At 41.9% G+C, this 16,238-nt stretch overlaps 1 protein-coding gene across 1 annotated transcript; it reads right to left on the bottom strand.

The window, feature by feature from the left end:
• Positions 1-404: 404 nt before the first annotated feature.
• Positions 405-3,541, bottom strand: LOC141012159 (free fatty acid receptor 2). Its single transcript, XM_073485563.1, has 2 exons — positions 3,513-3,541; positions 405-2,880 (listed from the first exon to the last, which is right to left on the bottom strand). Exon 2 carries the CDS (start codon positions 2,636-2,638, stop codon positions 1,616-1,618), a length of 1,023 nt encoding a protein of 340 aa, XP_073341664.1. The 5' UTR covers positions 2,639-2,880; positions 3,513-3,541; the 3' UTR covers positions 405-1,615.
• Positions 3,542-16,238: the final 12,697 nt, after the last annotated feature.

Here is a 16,238-nt window from a genome sequence, read left to right as displayed (position 1 = left end):
GCTCATTGTGTCGGTAGCTGGTAGTACCGCACGTCTTAGTCATCAGCTCAGGTCTGTGTGTCAAAATGAATGCTTCATGCATGATCCACCTGTCAAACTGATACAGTGATCAGCTCAACCTCCGCGCGGGCCTAATCCTCACAGAACAGGATTACAGCCGATGCCAGCGCTCGCTCGTGTGATAGCATTGTCTAAGTGTGCAGCGTGTGTGTGGGGGGCCGAGATCTTGATACACGTGTTGGAAGAAGTTTGGTTTAAATTTAGGCCCGCCCACGCACAGGCCAACAGCGCGAGTGCTGCCAGTAATAATGACCAATAAATACAGAGCAGGGTGATGAATGTAAGGTGTAACCATATTAGTCATAAACAGGTGTTTTCTGATCAATAAACTTGCTTCGGCTCACATTTAATCCTCATTTTTTATTTGAAACCACTTCTCAGGATCTTCACACAACACGACCGGCGATCTGGTGATCACATCTGAATCCATGTAGCACAGCAGATATTTACATGCGGCGCTCACGTTCGTCACTCGCTCTTTCAAAAACAAATTAGTCCTTATCTCTCACTTTCCACGCACTCGCTCACTCACTCACTCGCGCACACACACACAATTTCCTCGCACCTGACTGCCACCCATGCAAAACAATCTTCGTCGTAAATGACGTAAACGTGTTATTATATGGTGTGTTTATGAAAGTGGTGCATCTGTGGCTTGGTGCTTCCTTGTCTCGCTCTCGCATGTATAAACACACGCACACACACAAACATCATCAGCAAGTAAGTAAAATGTTTATCTTATTTGCGTATGAAAATGTTGTTATTTTTCTCATAATTACAGCCCCTGTCATAAAGCTTTCAGACAATATATTACATCCATTCGTACATATTTTCATACACGTTGACAGCTTTAGTACCACATAGTAAGAAGGCCTGTAATCATATAATATAAATACAAAACTGTGGGAACTACAATCTCAAGGAGAATACAAAATACAAAATAGGCACACAAATATATTTTGACATAGAAACCAAACTGTGTGACCTGCATGCTGTACGCAATCTGTTTTTTGCGACACTAATCAATTTCAGCACACTTGAGCCTTCCTCCCGTGCTCACACTTCACACTTCTCTACAGTTCTCTGTTTTTTTCTACTGCGATATGTGACAACAAACGAGCCTGTTGTCACAAACAGACCACACGGTCTGTTTAAAAGACGGTAGCAAAGCTTTATCTCTTATTGCACAAAGATGGCGTCCGAAGCTGTTCCTCAGATATTTATTTTGTTGTCGTTTCTGCCGCAGCACAACACCTGCAGCTGCATTAATGAAGATCTGAAATCCTGCTGTTGTGTATGAATATTTCATTTGCATGTGACAGTACAAAGAAGCCCGTCTCCGTGGCTGTACACATTACGCTACATTAAAATCTGCGGCCGGCTCAGACGGAGGTTTTCCTCTTGTTTCCATCGGAGAGACAAACAAAGTCACACTGCACCGTTTACAGTAAGTCTTACGTGTAAAAATATAAACATGTCATTAATTTCCTGCTTCCAGGGATGAAGATATAACAAATTAGTGAAGGCAGCTGCTCACAGCTTCCTCTCAGTCAGCTTAGATAGTATTGATCTCCTCTTGTTTGTGCTCCTTATCTTTTGCAGTCTTGTTACTTCCCCCCCACAAGGCCTGGAACATGTGACAGGACAGGCACTGTTGTAGGCGACTCTTAACCCCTTCCATCACACTACCCACATTTCCTCTCACGGCGGAGGAGGACAGGTAGAAAATAAGTGGGTCGAGACAAGCGTTGAAGGTGCTGCAGAGCAGGGCCTTGTCTCTCCAGTCGGGACTTTTCCATGCAATAAAACCGACAATGTGGGAGACGTTATAAGGGCCAAAACATAAAGCGAACACGAGCAGCGTTCCCAAAGCCATGCCAATGGCCCTCAGGCGCCGGCGCCGGTCAATGTGCTGCAGCTTGGACAGAATTCTGATGAAGTTGATGTAGCAGAAGCTGCAAATGAGCAAAGGGATGCAGAAAAGTACAATGCAGAGCTCCAGACGCACAGGCAGGAGGACATTCAGCTGGGCCGCAGTGAAATTCTCATAACACACGTCCCTCCTATTTTCAACAGGGGCATAGGTGGCCGAGGAATTGTCGTCTGAAGTGGGATTCGGAGAGTCTTCATTGCGGATAAAGGGCACAATGAACACAATGCTCAGGTTGAGGAAGGAGAAAATCCAGAAGAAGATGCTGGCAGCGACTGCGTACACAGGTCGCCGCTTCAGGGTGTGTTGGATAGGGAAAGCCACACCGAGGTAGCGCTCTACGCTGATGGCGGTGAGGAAGAAGGTGCTGTTGTAGATGGTCATGTAGAAGACGAACCCAGACACTGGACAGAGGACCCAGGGCATGTCCCAAACCATGTCGTTCATCACCTCCTGCATCTTGAAGGGCAGGAAGAGGAGAAAGAGGAGATCGGAGATGGTCAGGTTCAGGAGCAGGATGTCGATCGGTGTCGGTTTCTGCCTCACTTTTCTGCAGAAAGTGTAGAAGGCCAGGATGTTGGCCGGGAAGCCCAGGACAAAGGTAATGATGTAGATGGACAGACACAGTCCAGTGTGGCACTGCTGCATGGTGGCCTCTGTGGAAGTCAGTCGGTCAGGAGATCGAGATGTGTCACATAACGTCCTTGACTCCGGAGGGAATGAATACACCGCAGCACGGAGAGGTTTGATCTGTCAGACAGTCGGAACCGCAGGAGACGAAGGCTTCTTATTGGGTCAGTGGCCTGGAACAAACCCAGTGAGACAGCGTGGTTTTCCTGTCCCCACCGATAAACCAACGCTCATCGTTTCCTCGAGGGCTTTGAGCTCTGCTGATAAGAGAGAATGGAAAGAGATTACCACACTGCACAGCACGGCATTTCGACCTAGTGTCCGTCTGACACTTGGTTTAAGACTGTTACACTTTTTACACATTAAATTTTAGCCTACATGCTGAAAGAAGCCGGAGATAAACTCTTCTTCCTTTTTTTTCTATATTCCCTCTTAATTTCTTTCTATATCCCTACTTTAGAGTTTATTGCAGAGCTGAATTATCTCTTAATGAGGAGCCAGTGTTTTGGTCTGGCACATGGGTTTGTATACAAACCGTAATATTGTGTTATTGCTTCCTCCCTGTCATAAATACAGAACATTGATGCTTTTATCATTAACTTCCAGCCCCTGTTCTCCATATAAGCACAAATACTGGACATGTTGTGAAAATGATGACCCTCATAAACATAATGACTTAACTACAGCGAGGAAATGAGTCTCTTGAAGCCTCACAACAGGCTTTTGTCACCAAAACAATGTCTATATATATCTAATTCCTGCATCTTATTATGAAAGAAACAGAAAAGAAAGACCGAAGGAAATTAGTAGATTCTAACAAAAAACAAAAAAAGAAAGGGAAAACATTTATAAAGGAACTTGTGATGTTAGATTAAAGAAGCTAGTTTCTTACCCTTAATGTAATGAGCATCGCATCAAAGTGAACGTGTGTGACAGAGGCTCGGCTCTTATAGTCCTTACAGTCCAGTGACAACGCAGGGGAAGTTTTTTTTTTACTCTTCTGCGAAGGAATGTGACGAAACCAAAGAAGTACCAAGCAACTTTGAGACTTCCTCTTTCTCTGAGGCAGCCCTCAAGCTTCCCATATGAGTGTTTTTTCAAAAGAAACCGGCAGAAAAAAGAGAGTGATTGTGGCTTACCTTATTCCACTGCGTGTTCCTTGGCACACCCACATGTGCTGATTGCTCAACTGTTTTATTTGATCTCCTCTATTCAGCAGCCCTTCAGCTCCTACCTACTGTCGCCCGGCACGTCCCCCTATTTACATGATAATCTAAACATCCAGTGCAGATAATAGAAATTATTATTAGGGAGATACTGCAGCAATTTATCTCCCACGCTAGGCAAATACGGTTTCCGTGGCAACAACTGGCCTTTTTGCAGTATGAGTGGTGTACACGGTCTCTGCGAGCCCGTCTGATCGTAGGTTATTAAATCATATTTAGTTATCCGTGCACACTGCTCCTGCACTGTGACATCAGTGAGGAGGAGAGAAAAGGCATTTGACACAAAAGAGGTGACCTATCGTCAGAGCAGTCCCTCCCTTTCACAACAAGCGGTGAGGGCAGCAGGGCCAGCTATATGGTTTTCCAAACAGAGGGCCCCTGTTAGCTATTGCACACAAACATAATAAAAAAAAAAAAAATACATGACGTGTGGTTTATTCAGAGAAGATGGATGAGACTTTCCACATTATTCTACTGTATATATCCGGAGCCAGACATGTGACTGTGGCCTTTGGTTTTAAGTCTTAAACAAGACCCAGTTATGAGCAAGTCAAGTCCTGAGTCAAGTCAGTTGAAACTGCAGCATACAGAAATAGAAAGGACAGGGTGTGAGCAGTGTTGTGAAAGTACCCAAAACTCATACTTCAGGAAAGTATGAGTAAGTTCATGAAGTCATTCATAAAAATAATAAATAGTAAAAGTCTTACAGCGTCTAATGTTGAATGTACTTAAGTATCAAAAGTAAAAGTAAATAATACATATACAGGTATGTACGGAAGCCCTAAAGGGCCATGCATTCATACATTTTATTTCCTCCGTTTTCCCGTGACAACGAGTTAATTTCATTTGTTTTCTTGAGATCTCGAGTTATTTTCTCGAAATAACAACTGCCGTTTCCCCGAGATAACGGGATCATTTTCTTGAGATCTCGAGATAACGAAATTAACTCGTTATCACAGGAAAACGGAGGAAATAAAATGTATGGATGCATGGCCATTTAGGGCTTCCGTAGATATGTATATATGATGTAGTATTCTGTAGATCGACCGATTATTGGCCTGGGCAGGATAATAGGTAATCAGTGATTTTACCCGATTACTTTGGCTCTGATGTAACTAGTAACTAAAAGTATGAAATAAATGTAGTGAAGTAAAAAGTATTTGCCTCCAAAATGTAGTGAAGTGGAAGTTTAAAATAGCAGAAAATGGAAATACTCAAAGACAAATTCCTCAAAATTGTTCTTAAGTAAAGTATTTGAGTAAATGTATTTAGTTACATTTCATCGCTGGGTATTTGTACCTGTCTAATTATGACATAATTTATCCAACCTGTTCCAAACTTATGACAGTGAAATGAATTAATGTTATATACCTATTGATACTGAGAAAAACAAATGACCTTATAAAAGATATTTTTGATGTGGGACCACTGGAGACCTCACGAAATCTCCAGCTGTGTTTGTGACGACCAGCGCAGGCATTTTAGACCAAAACATGATGTTTTCCGAACGTTAACCAAGTGTTTTTTTGCCTAAATCTAACCAGATCGTAAACACAGTACGGTCACAACTAGAAATGGAACTTAAAGAAACCTGAAGTTGCGAAATAAACAAAAGTAAAGTTTCAACATATCTCTGATTTGCAGGAATGTACTTTCCCAACTTTATTTTGGGCGATTGGGTTGCTACATGTTCTGGGCTTTTTAAGCAACCATGTGCAGCTTTGTGGAGAAAATAACCCAGAGCATCGTATACTGTACGACCACCTGGAGATGAGACTCAACATTCAACCATCTTTCTCCAAAAAGTTGCACATCATTGCTCTAAGCCATATATGTGTGCCGCCACACTATTTGAATAACCATCAATGGAAATCAATTAAACATTCAAGTCATCACATCTCAAGTCAAGTGACACGTCTTTAACCTCCGAGTGGAAGTTGAGTCTTGAGTCATTTATTTTCCGTGTGCAGCAACATGTGGATGTGGATGTTTCGTATTTACCACGTCATATCACAACAGCAGGGTCAAGTTTCAGGTGAAACAGGTGAACGCTGGCGGTTAATTTTAATGAAGTGATAGAAAAGAGCTTTTGAAGTAATATTGACTCAGAGGTGTAGAAAGAATCCTTTTGATGTTGCTTAATGTATGTAAATCACTCTGAGACACTTTCAGTTGAGCCCAGTCTTTAAACACTTGATTCTAATGTGTGAGTTTCGGATATTTTGTCACCATCTGACTTAATACATATTTGTCAGTCAGTCACCTCCTACCCCACCTATTGATCTTATTTAAAAACCTCCTTTTAACCTCCTCCACCCCTCTGCACTCGAGACAAACGACACGGACGAGAAAAACGTCTGAGTTTCAGACATCTGCTCCCATCTGAAATCATCACAATCACAATGTATTATGCAAGCTGGTTTGTTCCACTGTGACAACTGTTTTCTACGGAATGACATCAGGGGTTTTCTAAGATGCTGTTTGAGCACAAACTTCACTGTAACGCTCGCTGATATTTCATCACCGCAGGACAACCCGCTTCAGTAATTAGCTGGAGACAGTTCCAACCTCTTGGCGCGAGACGGAGGAGCAAATCAAGAAGGAAATGCAGACGGGGTCCCATTTTGCACTTTTTGCATTGCATATTTCACTTTTTTCTTATCTTCCAAAATGATATCAGAGGCAGGATATTATTTTTCACATTAGTCTATTAAAGTTGTCTCCACTGCCAAAGGAAAATCGTTTCCATGGGGCTGAATGTGTAATGTTAAGCATGTAAGGTTGGATCATTGAGCTTTTTCCCCATTTAGTTAATAGCTTTAACTGCAAGAATTATTGTCAGTGTGAGACAAGAAAGAAGGAAGAGGTGGAGCGAGGCTGTAGCCGGGATTTTAGAAATGAGGTCCCCTCAACACCTAACCACACCGAATGTGTATTTTTCACATATATAAGTCTTCATTGAAAACTTTTTTTAAGTAGTCAAAGATTAATGGGAAATATCCACCAATATTTTAGTATTTTTTATATTCTTTAAAAAAAATTATAGATTATAAACAATACTCCCCCAGGTTGCTAAAAATCCCCCACATGACCTCAGTGTTCGAAGTGATGAGTACAACCCTGAGGAGGAGTACGTGCAGACTGTCCTCGCTTCCAATGCATCATATATGACAGCTTAGTCAGTGGTCCAGTGCTTCAAGCTGTGATGTGGTGCATAGTAGTATAAAGAGTGAATAAAGTCCATATCTGAAGGTAACCAAGTGGTTTTGGTGTGTAAAACCTAAAATCTACAACCATTTCACATAATTCAATAGACCAACTCAATCAATTTATTCTCAAAAGATCATTATGGGGGGGCTTCGAGTCAAAACAAAACAAAAAAAAGGTAAAAAACAAAAGAAGAAGAATATAACGACAAAGAGATATACACAATAGCCACACAATTGGCAAGTAAAGGCCATTTAAGCTATTGTTTTACATTGGATAATTTGATTTTAAAACAAAAATGAATGTGGAAAAAAAGTTTTTTAAAAGAATTACAAGTAGAGGTTGGGAGGTTTAAAATCTAATTTATAAAATGGCCAAAAGGTAGAAAAGTATTGATTTTAACAAGCTGATGTATTTGGTTCAAGGAGTCAGATGAGCTAAAATTAAAGCAGTAAGTTCAGAACTAACTCCAGGAACATAAAGCAAAGTCATGATATGCATTAAAGTGTTTGTCAAAAAGCGTTAAAGTCCAACCAGACATTGCATATTTATTATTGCTAACCTGGCACAGAGCCCTGAAATGCAAAACTTAATGCTAGAGGGGTGAGAAAGACATCACAGGCTGCACACAAGCTGCCGTATTTGACAAGTCGGGAGTGAGGCCATGTTGCTCAGGAAGAACGACGCCATTTTATTATGGTGTAGTGACAAAACCATGGATGTAATAAGGAAAATCCGGATGTAGCATCAGTTGGTGTAGCCCCGGTCTTTTAAGCTGCTCAGTGGCGCGCAAAGCCTGAAAAGTTCGACTTAAGCGGCCTGTAGAGCGTGCAGACTAGAGACTTCCTAGCTAGCTTCTGGTTTAGCCCTCCTTTAACTTGAGATGTGAGAATAAAACAATTTAAATTTCAAATGTAATCAGACGAAATTGATCAAATTCTGAGAGTGAAATAAGCCATTTCACAGGGATTTTGACACTCGGAAAAATTTAACAAGGGTTTGACAGCCACTCTTTTAATGTACATCATGGCGTCACATGGCATTGTAATTACACGGTTTGGCCACCATGTCAATTGGCTTCAAAGCACGGCGCTGTTCCTGGGGGAAGTGACAAAGTCCAGGGTGGATGGAGGGGTCAACAACAGTTCAAACTTTAACACCAGAGGCTGCTGCTGTTTCCCCATTTTCTTTTTTCAAGCATAAAATTGTTTTTTGCACTGAAACCCAACCAAACCATAGCACTGTCCCATCTTAAACCGAGTAGGGCATCGAGAAATGACACGTTTTGTTGTTCAGCTTTTGAGGACTTGTTCCGTGCTACAGAGACACATACAGTATTTCAAAACAGAGGTGGACTATGTGACGTGAAACACGTCTGATTCTTATTTCCCCATGTTTTATGATGTAGGTCCTGATCAGGTGTTGCAGGCATGTGTGAGTAAAAGGGGATTTTCCCAGCAGCGTCAGACAGGTTGAGTGGTGTGAAAACAGGTCGTGAATGGCAGCGGCAGACCCACGACCCTGCGGTGCTTCTCAGAGTTCGGGGACACTGGCGAATGAAGTCAGACAAAAGCTGATGCAACAGGATGATATTTGTGTAAGAGCGTACAAAATAGAACGAGGACATGGCTCAGATACATCGTGTTGTTGCACAGAGAAAAGCCTCCAGAGCAGCAGCGTGTGTGGTTACTGAAGCAGCAGGAACAGAATTATACAGTACACAAGCGAGGAGTGAGATTTATTAGCGCGCCGACGTATCAGGCTCCGATATCCGAAACAAATTTATGCAGGTTTTCTCTCTCCTCATCGAAACAATCCATTAAAACATTAACGATTTTTTTTTTCTCCTTCAATTTTACATTTTTGTAGATTAATATTTTATTTTACCAAAATAGATGCAGTTTATTGCTCTCACTGATTCCTGTTAAGAATCCCAGAGGCTAAATAGAGAGGGGTGGGCAATAATGCTTAATGGGGCTGCTAAACTATAAACGAATTACATTAGTGAGTATTTTAAAAGGAGTCTTTTAGTTTCCCGTGGGGTCTTCTGAATATTTCATCAAAAATAAAAAGTGTGGGAAACAGCAAATTGTTCTTGTATTAATTAGTCACAAACTAATATTGTTAATTGAAAAATATGACAATAAGTGGCCTTCAGAAACCAGGCGGCGTACTGTAGCGTGATGGTACCCTGGAAATAAACCGACCGTCAGCGTGTCCTTGTGCTCACTGGGAAAAGGCTACTTTGAAGTTCAATTGACATGCCTGTTATGAACAAAGTGTCAGAGTGCTTGTGTTGTTACTGAGCACAAACATAGGCAGCGTAGACAAGAGCTGCTCTGAATGTGGTCAACAGCCCTATGAAGAGCAGATACGGGGGGGGGGAGGAGAGGAGAAGAGGCTGGAGATGATCGAGTGTGAGAATAAGTGGACGTGACTGCGTGCTTCCTCTTCTTGATTTATTGTAAATGGGGTAAATACAAATAAAAGCGTGGCTCTCTGAGGTCTTATGAGAAAGAGGAAGGAACTAAAAAAGTAACAGATAAAATATGCAACACTGTACACGTCTGAAGAAACCGACACTGGACCTTCCATTTTCTCATCATCTGCAGTTCTGCTGCTGTACTGAGAAACATTATTATCCATCAGAAGAAGCACTTACATCCTGTACTTGAGTAGAAGTTCCAGTATAACGTTTAAATACTATTATTAATCAAATATACTCCTATATATAATTCTAAGAGTAGTCATTCTGCAGGAAAAATGGCTCTTATTGGATATATTGTTAGACTGTTAGTACGGATACATCAGTGTGTGAGCTGTATTTTACTGTTGCAGCTGCTCAAGCTGGAGCTAATTTTAACTACTCTACAATAAGGTAGTTTAATTCAGTGCTTCCTAGGGGTAGGACCCGCCCCAAAGGATGATAAGATTAATCTGAGGGATCATGAGATGATTAATGGGAGAGGAGAAGCAGGAAAAATAAGTTATGCTAAACAAAATTCTCTCACACATTTCTAATAATCTTTCCCTTTTGGGACTAGAACAGTTGAAACAATTGAAACCCTCTGATACTCCTTTTCGACCGAGGCGGTTCACGTGCAGGTTCGGAGCCAGTGCCTGCTCTGGAACAGCCAAAGAACTGGCTCTCGGTCAGGAGAACTGGTTCCAGAGCGGCACCGACACCGTGCTGGTCTAGGACAATGGAGGAGCCGAGCCAAGCCAACCCAAACCACTTATGACTGCCATTTTTAAAAACCTGAGCTAGTGTACCTTGTTCTGATTTCTCCACTAGAGAATAAACACAAGATTTTTACTATGGACGCAAAATGGAGCAACAGTGGTCCGAGGACCGGTCATGTTTGGATGCCAACGTAGGTTTGCAAAGTCAGGAGCAACACTTATAAAGAGCTGATGTCGTTGTCGTCGATAGTTGTTCCTAGCAATGCTGGGAAATTGGAGACGGATACAGTGACTGAATGATGTGACGCTCGGGTGGCTCTCATGCCTGTGGAAAAGCAAACCGGTTCTTAAAAGGTTTGCAGGTTGGACCAACTCGGAACCAGCAGACCTTTATCGTGGTCGTACTTATTTCTGGCCTCTGCCTCTTCGCCAGTGCTATTTGCAACTATTTATCAGACATGTTCTCAACAAAAAAATGTCTTTTTCTATCGAGGGCAGTGTCATCATGGTGGCTTTATCATAACAATAGTTTGTATATTCCCAGTCCTGAGTTTTTCTTTTCAAATGACAAATACACACTGCCTCTACTTGGATGGTACAGAGATTTATTTCCTCTCACGCAGTTGTCCGACGTCTGTAAGAGGCGACATGAGGCGACGCAGCAGTCAGCCTTCATCAGCCCAGAGGTCCTTCAAGTCCGTCTGGTGTGTCTGGGCTCTAAGAGCTCTGAAATCGACAAGGTTGGAAACCATTGGTTAAGTCTTTATCTGTGCATTGTAATATATAAGTCTACTGAATCTTTATCTTAAAAGAAATGTTTCCTGCTGCATTGTTGTGGAGTAGAACTATAAAGTCACATATAATGGAAAATCTCAAGTGCAGCAGAGTTATACTTAAAGACAGTACTTGCAGTTCATCGATCTGAGGCCTAATGGGCTGTATCAATTACAGTATGTTGTTGACAATCAGCTGTACATTAGCCACACTATTTTCAGCTGAACGTGGTAGACAGAGCCAGGCTCACTAGCTCGTGCAGCTAATTTGTCCAATTTCACACTTTATCTGTCCAGCATCTTGCGGCGGCAGACTCATCTTATCAGCAAATTTGTTTTGGTCCGGAACAGAGGAGACGAACCGGCCACAACAGGTGAGATGCGACGCATGGAGAGTGATTGCCACTGAAATCCGCTTCCATCTTTTCCTTTGTAAGACCTCAGTGCATTTGAAATAAATAGTTAATTGCGTTACATCAAGTAGATATCTCAACAATGAAGGAGATTGCGGCTCTGTGCTTCATGGACTCGAGCGTCCCAGAAGCCTCCACGCTAATCCCTCTGTTAATACCCAGAGCATGAACCTATAAGCTTCCTTATATTTTCGGCGAAGGAAAAAAAAATAACAACATAATTCTCCCGTCCCGACAGAAGAGTTCAGCGCCTGCTAAGCCACCATATTGCTATTTGAAGAGTGACTTTGCATCCAACATAGCTGGACTCATTTTATTCCCAGTGACACATTCATAAAATAAAGCCTGCTATGTTGAAGAGATAATCTTTTACATTTGGATGGGAGCCTTATCAAGTACGACCTAAGTCCAAGGAACAACTGTTGGAGGACAGAAATCTGTGAGGAAAATAGACGACAGTGTGAAAGCCCCAGAGGCAAAATAGATTTCCAGCCCCTGGCTCCCCGCCCATTCCTACTAATCAGTTTTATAATGATCACATCAATTCCTTTTATAGAGGCGTACCAAAAGGAAACTTTCCCGTAGTCCCATTTCAAAGAGCTGTGCAGTTTACTCTCATTGCCAACATGCGTAATTAATATTTCAGCCAACAACATGTGGTGATACCCTGCTTTGTGTTAGTCTTGTAAACACAGAAACCAAGAGTCATTTTGCGTGTAACTTTGTGAGCTAATGATCAATGTGCGCATTTTTCAAACTTCTCTCACGACTGGGAATGAGGCCAAGTCACACACCTGTACAATGAATGCCGGCCGTGGGTGTTTATTGGGTTATCTGCCGTTGCCGGGAACTCACAAAGTGGTTGTAAAAGCAAAGCTGATACCAAGGCTGCTGGATGTATGGATGTGTTTGGAAAAGTGGTCAGAGATCACAGTCGCACACGGCGTTAATGTTTGCGGTTCCGAGGTAATAATGCTCCCGCGTCACCTGCCCCTTGACTATGAGCCTGAAAATGATGAATATGCACGACGGGAGACTGCTTGTTGATTGTTTACAGGGCTCGTTGACCTGTGCTCGGCGCCGGCCGATCTATTATTACACCTTTGTTTGAAAACCGGCCTCCATTGTTTGTCTGCTTTTTATATACAGTACAATTAGATCCTTGATTACCAATATTTCCAGTCGTGGCTTTCGCACAAAACCTGTCTCAATTAATCAGCCACGATCCAAGGTCTTGAACAGAAAATGCTTTTAGTCAGTTCGGAGCCGATAAAGAGAGTTTGGTTTTTATTATTCATCAGTACAAGTGCAGAGAACGATAAAAACACTGAGCTGAACTGATGGAAAGCCTAGATGTTTTAAAGCTGCTGATCCTCAGACCACGAGCTCGGATCATGGAGATATAAATGTCTTGAAAGATCAAAAAGCACAGTACTTAAAATGCATCTCATTATAGGAGCAAAAGAGAGTTGAATCAATGGTTTTGTCAAACAGTGGGTGATTGGCGAGATAAAAGGAGCCCCCGATTGGACCGGAGCTGCGAGACGGAGGCATCGCACTCATTCTGAGAGGTCGATGAAACTTGAAAGTCACGACTCTTCTGATTAGAGGGTAAAATTGCTCTATAGATGTACAAAATACACCTCTTTAATATCTTAGCAGCGCAATAGCAAGAAAACAACTGGGTTTCGGCGTTCAGGTGAAATTTTAATGACCACAATTTAGGGAGCATTTAATTGAGAAGTTAGCTGCTGATGGCCTGACATCAACACTCTTCTGTAAAATAGCTCTAATACCACTAAATTCTCAGCAAACTCTACAACTACATCTGGCCTTACTCTGGCCATCTGTTGGGCCAGACCGTCCAGACAGATATAAGATGTAAGCTTTAAAACCATTCTGCAGAGGTGTGAGCAAGAATTTGAGATAAATTGATTGCTCAGCACATCAAACATCTCTTCCTCTGAAGCCGACCTCAGGTCGACTGCAGGACAGCTGGTAGGAGAACCTGCGATGGATTCGCACGGTGACCCTTCACACTGCTTTAATCTTCCACTTTGATCACTTTAGTGTGGGCATGCAGTGCGATATGTTGCCGAAAAAGGGCCAAAGGATCGTCGCTGTTGTTATTAGAAGGCGTCGACCTGCTGTGAATCATGACCCAGCAGCACGTTCAGGTGTACATTAATGTATTTAGTCCATTTTTCAGGTATCTGTACTTTTATTTTAATGCATTTGAGGGGAATTATCGATTATTCTTATTTCGTGTCATTGCAAGCCGCCCTCCCATCATAACAAGTCTGACTTCAACCTGTCATCAAGTTGAATGAGTTCTTCTACTTGAGTAAAGAAATATGTGTACTTTTTTCCACCTCTGTCATCTTATAAATCAGATGGTGGAGTAAAAGAGCATTTGGTCTTCTTACATACAGTTGGCTGAGTAATAGCTTTGTCATGGCCATGCCAGATGTGGCCCCCTGTTCTGGCTTTCAGATCTGGACCATCTGTGGACTGTGATTCATTGCTGTATTCGGGATGAGTAAGTGGGCGGCGTGGCCATTTTTGGAAAGCAAATTTATAGATGAAACACTTTCAAAAATATATTCAAATAATTCAAGGAGGAAGAAGATAGACTGCAGTTTAATGTGTGTCTTAATGTTGTTCTAGTTACGTGGTTACCTCGATCTCAGTGCTATGAGAAAGGCAGAGTTAAACACCTGGTTGTGTTAAGAAGTCGGCAGGTTTTGTTACTTACTGATCTTGTAGAAGGAATGCTGGTTTCGAACCGTCTCGAGTCCCACCAGTAAGGAGAAACACATATCAACGAGAGAACAGACCGTCCGATCACTCTTGTTTTATCTCAGTTTCTATCACTCTCCCTCTTCGCCTTCTTTGCCTCCTCCATCAGCGGTGGTTCTTTTCAAGTGCAGAGTTTTCACTGGTATTCCAGTTGTTCCACCGGACCAAACAATTTCCCTTTCTGTTTTGGTTGCGCAATCGCAGGCGCACTTCCTCTGTGCCGTAATCCAACCCTTGTTTTTCTGTGAAAAATCCAGCCTCGGTTTACATCCAGGTTCAATATGAAAATGTTTACACTGTTTAGGAGTTACCTTTACATGAAGTTATTTATTACTGTTGAAACTGGGAATAATGTAATAAAGGATATCAATAGTACACCCCACGTGCCTGTGAAGGCCCGTTCGAGTCCACTGCAGGAACAGCAACAATGAGAACGACTGCATAGAGAGGCAGTTACAAAAATCAATTGAATTTAATTGAATAGCTATTGATTTTAATTAAGAACACTCCTTCACCTGGGCTGTGTAGGTGTGTTTTCATCTGATTTGACAGCGTTGGCGACTCCATCACATTTGTAAATGTATGTGACGTCACATCAGACCCAGTTTAGCGCCACCCACCTTAAAATGGTGAGAAGAGCACTGACAGAAATAAAAATGGGGAAAAAAAATACAGAAATTTCTCACGTGAAATAACCAAAACTGTCAGAATTAACAGAAAATGATGTGTTCATGTAGGACCCGGACGCTTGTATGTTTTTAGTCTCAAAACATAGATCAGAGGAGCTTTGAATAACTGCACTGATTACTCCTAAATCAAAGCATTCATATGGAAATATTAGTACTGACAATAGAAAATGCATTAATAATTTAATCCATTATAGACGTTATACACTATAGAGCCTTGTAAAGATTCAGGCTTTTAGAGTTTCTTTATATAAGCTATTAAACCTTCCTCTGCAAAATGAAAAGATGAATAAAAAATAATGTACATTACAGTGTTTCAGGCTTTGCTTACTCAGCTCCTTCTGTGAAGGCACATTAAAGGCTGATAGGACAAACAGCACCTTTTATAGGTCAGCAGAAATGTCATTTCCTAAAGACCTTCAACGTCCCCTTAGAAAAAACTGTCCTTATCAAAAGCTGTTCAAAAATATATGATAGTGAGCAATTTTATATGAGTGAATCCTGCCAAAAAAAAAATGTGTAAATGTCACCGTTCACTCCCCCAAAGGCATGCTTAATACGAGGTCACGTGGCAGAGCAGTGGCATTTTGGAGGGCAAAGATATTCAAAGGGTCTGTGGGCCACATTTTGCAACAAAGAGTAAAAAAATAAGCAGGAACATGTTGGTGCTCAAACGCTCTTCAGCTTATATTTGGTGTCATGATCAGTTATATTTTTTCTGATCAATCATTCCCAGAAGCAATTACAAATGCCTATCACGGGTTAGCAGAGACTAAAGAGACGCTTGTAAATGACTCAGTCTGGAAATTAAATGATCATAATTTCAAAAAATGAAATGAAAACCAGCAAAGGCCTCAGAGTTTTTAATGTACGTCCACCCACCTCCCAACTACCACCCCTGAACAGCAGCAGTGTCCCTTGCAGATGTTTGCTCTCTGCAAGGGTCAGAATTTCTTATTGTGACCTGTTGTCCACAGATCTAAGAGGAGGAGGAGTGCAAAAAAAACCTGCTGTCATAGAGAGAGGAGAGTCATGATATCATTTATCATATTGTGTATGTGGAGAAAAGAGCACGCAGCTTCAGACCGTCTCTGCTGGAAGGCTTTCATTGTGCTGCATTCGGTTGTTGACATAAAAACTGTCAAAAGAGAGCTACTTTCTCAACTCTGCACAGTCAGTATGTCATTGTGTGGGTGAAGCCGGCATGAATGTTAGATGTGAGAATGTTAGATCCTGCGTCGGAAAGGTGCGGGGGCAGGGGGTTTCAAGCCATTCGACCATCCAACAAGCAGTCTTGAAGAGAAGAGTCAGTTTCAGGCCCTGAGACGTGC

The sequence above is a fragment of the Pagrus major genome, chromosome 17 (assembly GCF_040436345.1).
Source record: "Pagrus major chromosome 17, Pma_NU_1.0".
Taxonomy (NCBI): Eukaryota; Metazoa; Chordata; class Actinopteri; order Spariformes; family Sparidae; genus Pagrus; species Pagrus major.
The sequence above is the reverse complement of the archived record's forward strand: the minus strand, read 5'-3'. Positions and strand labels throughout refer to the sequence as shown.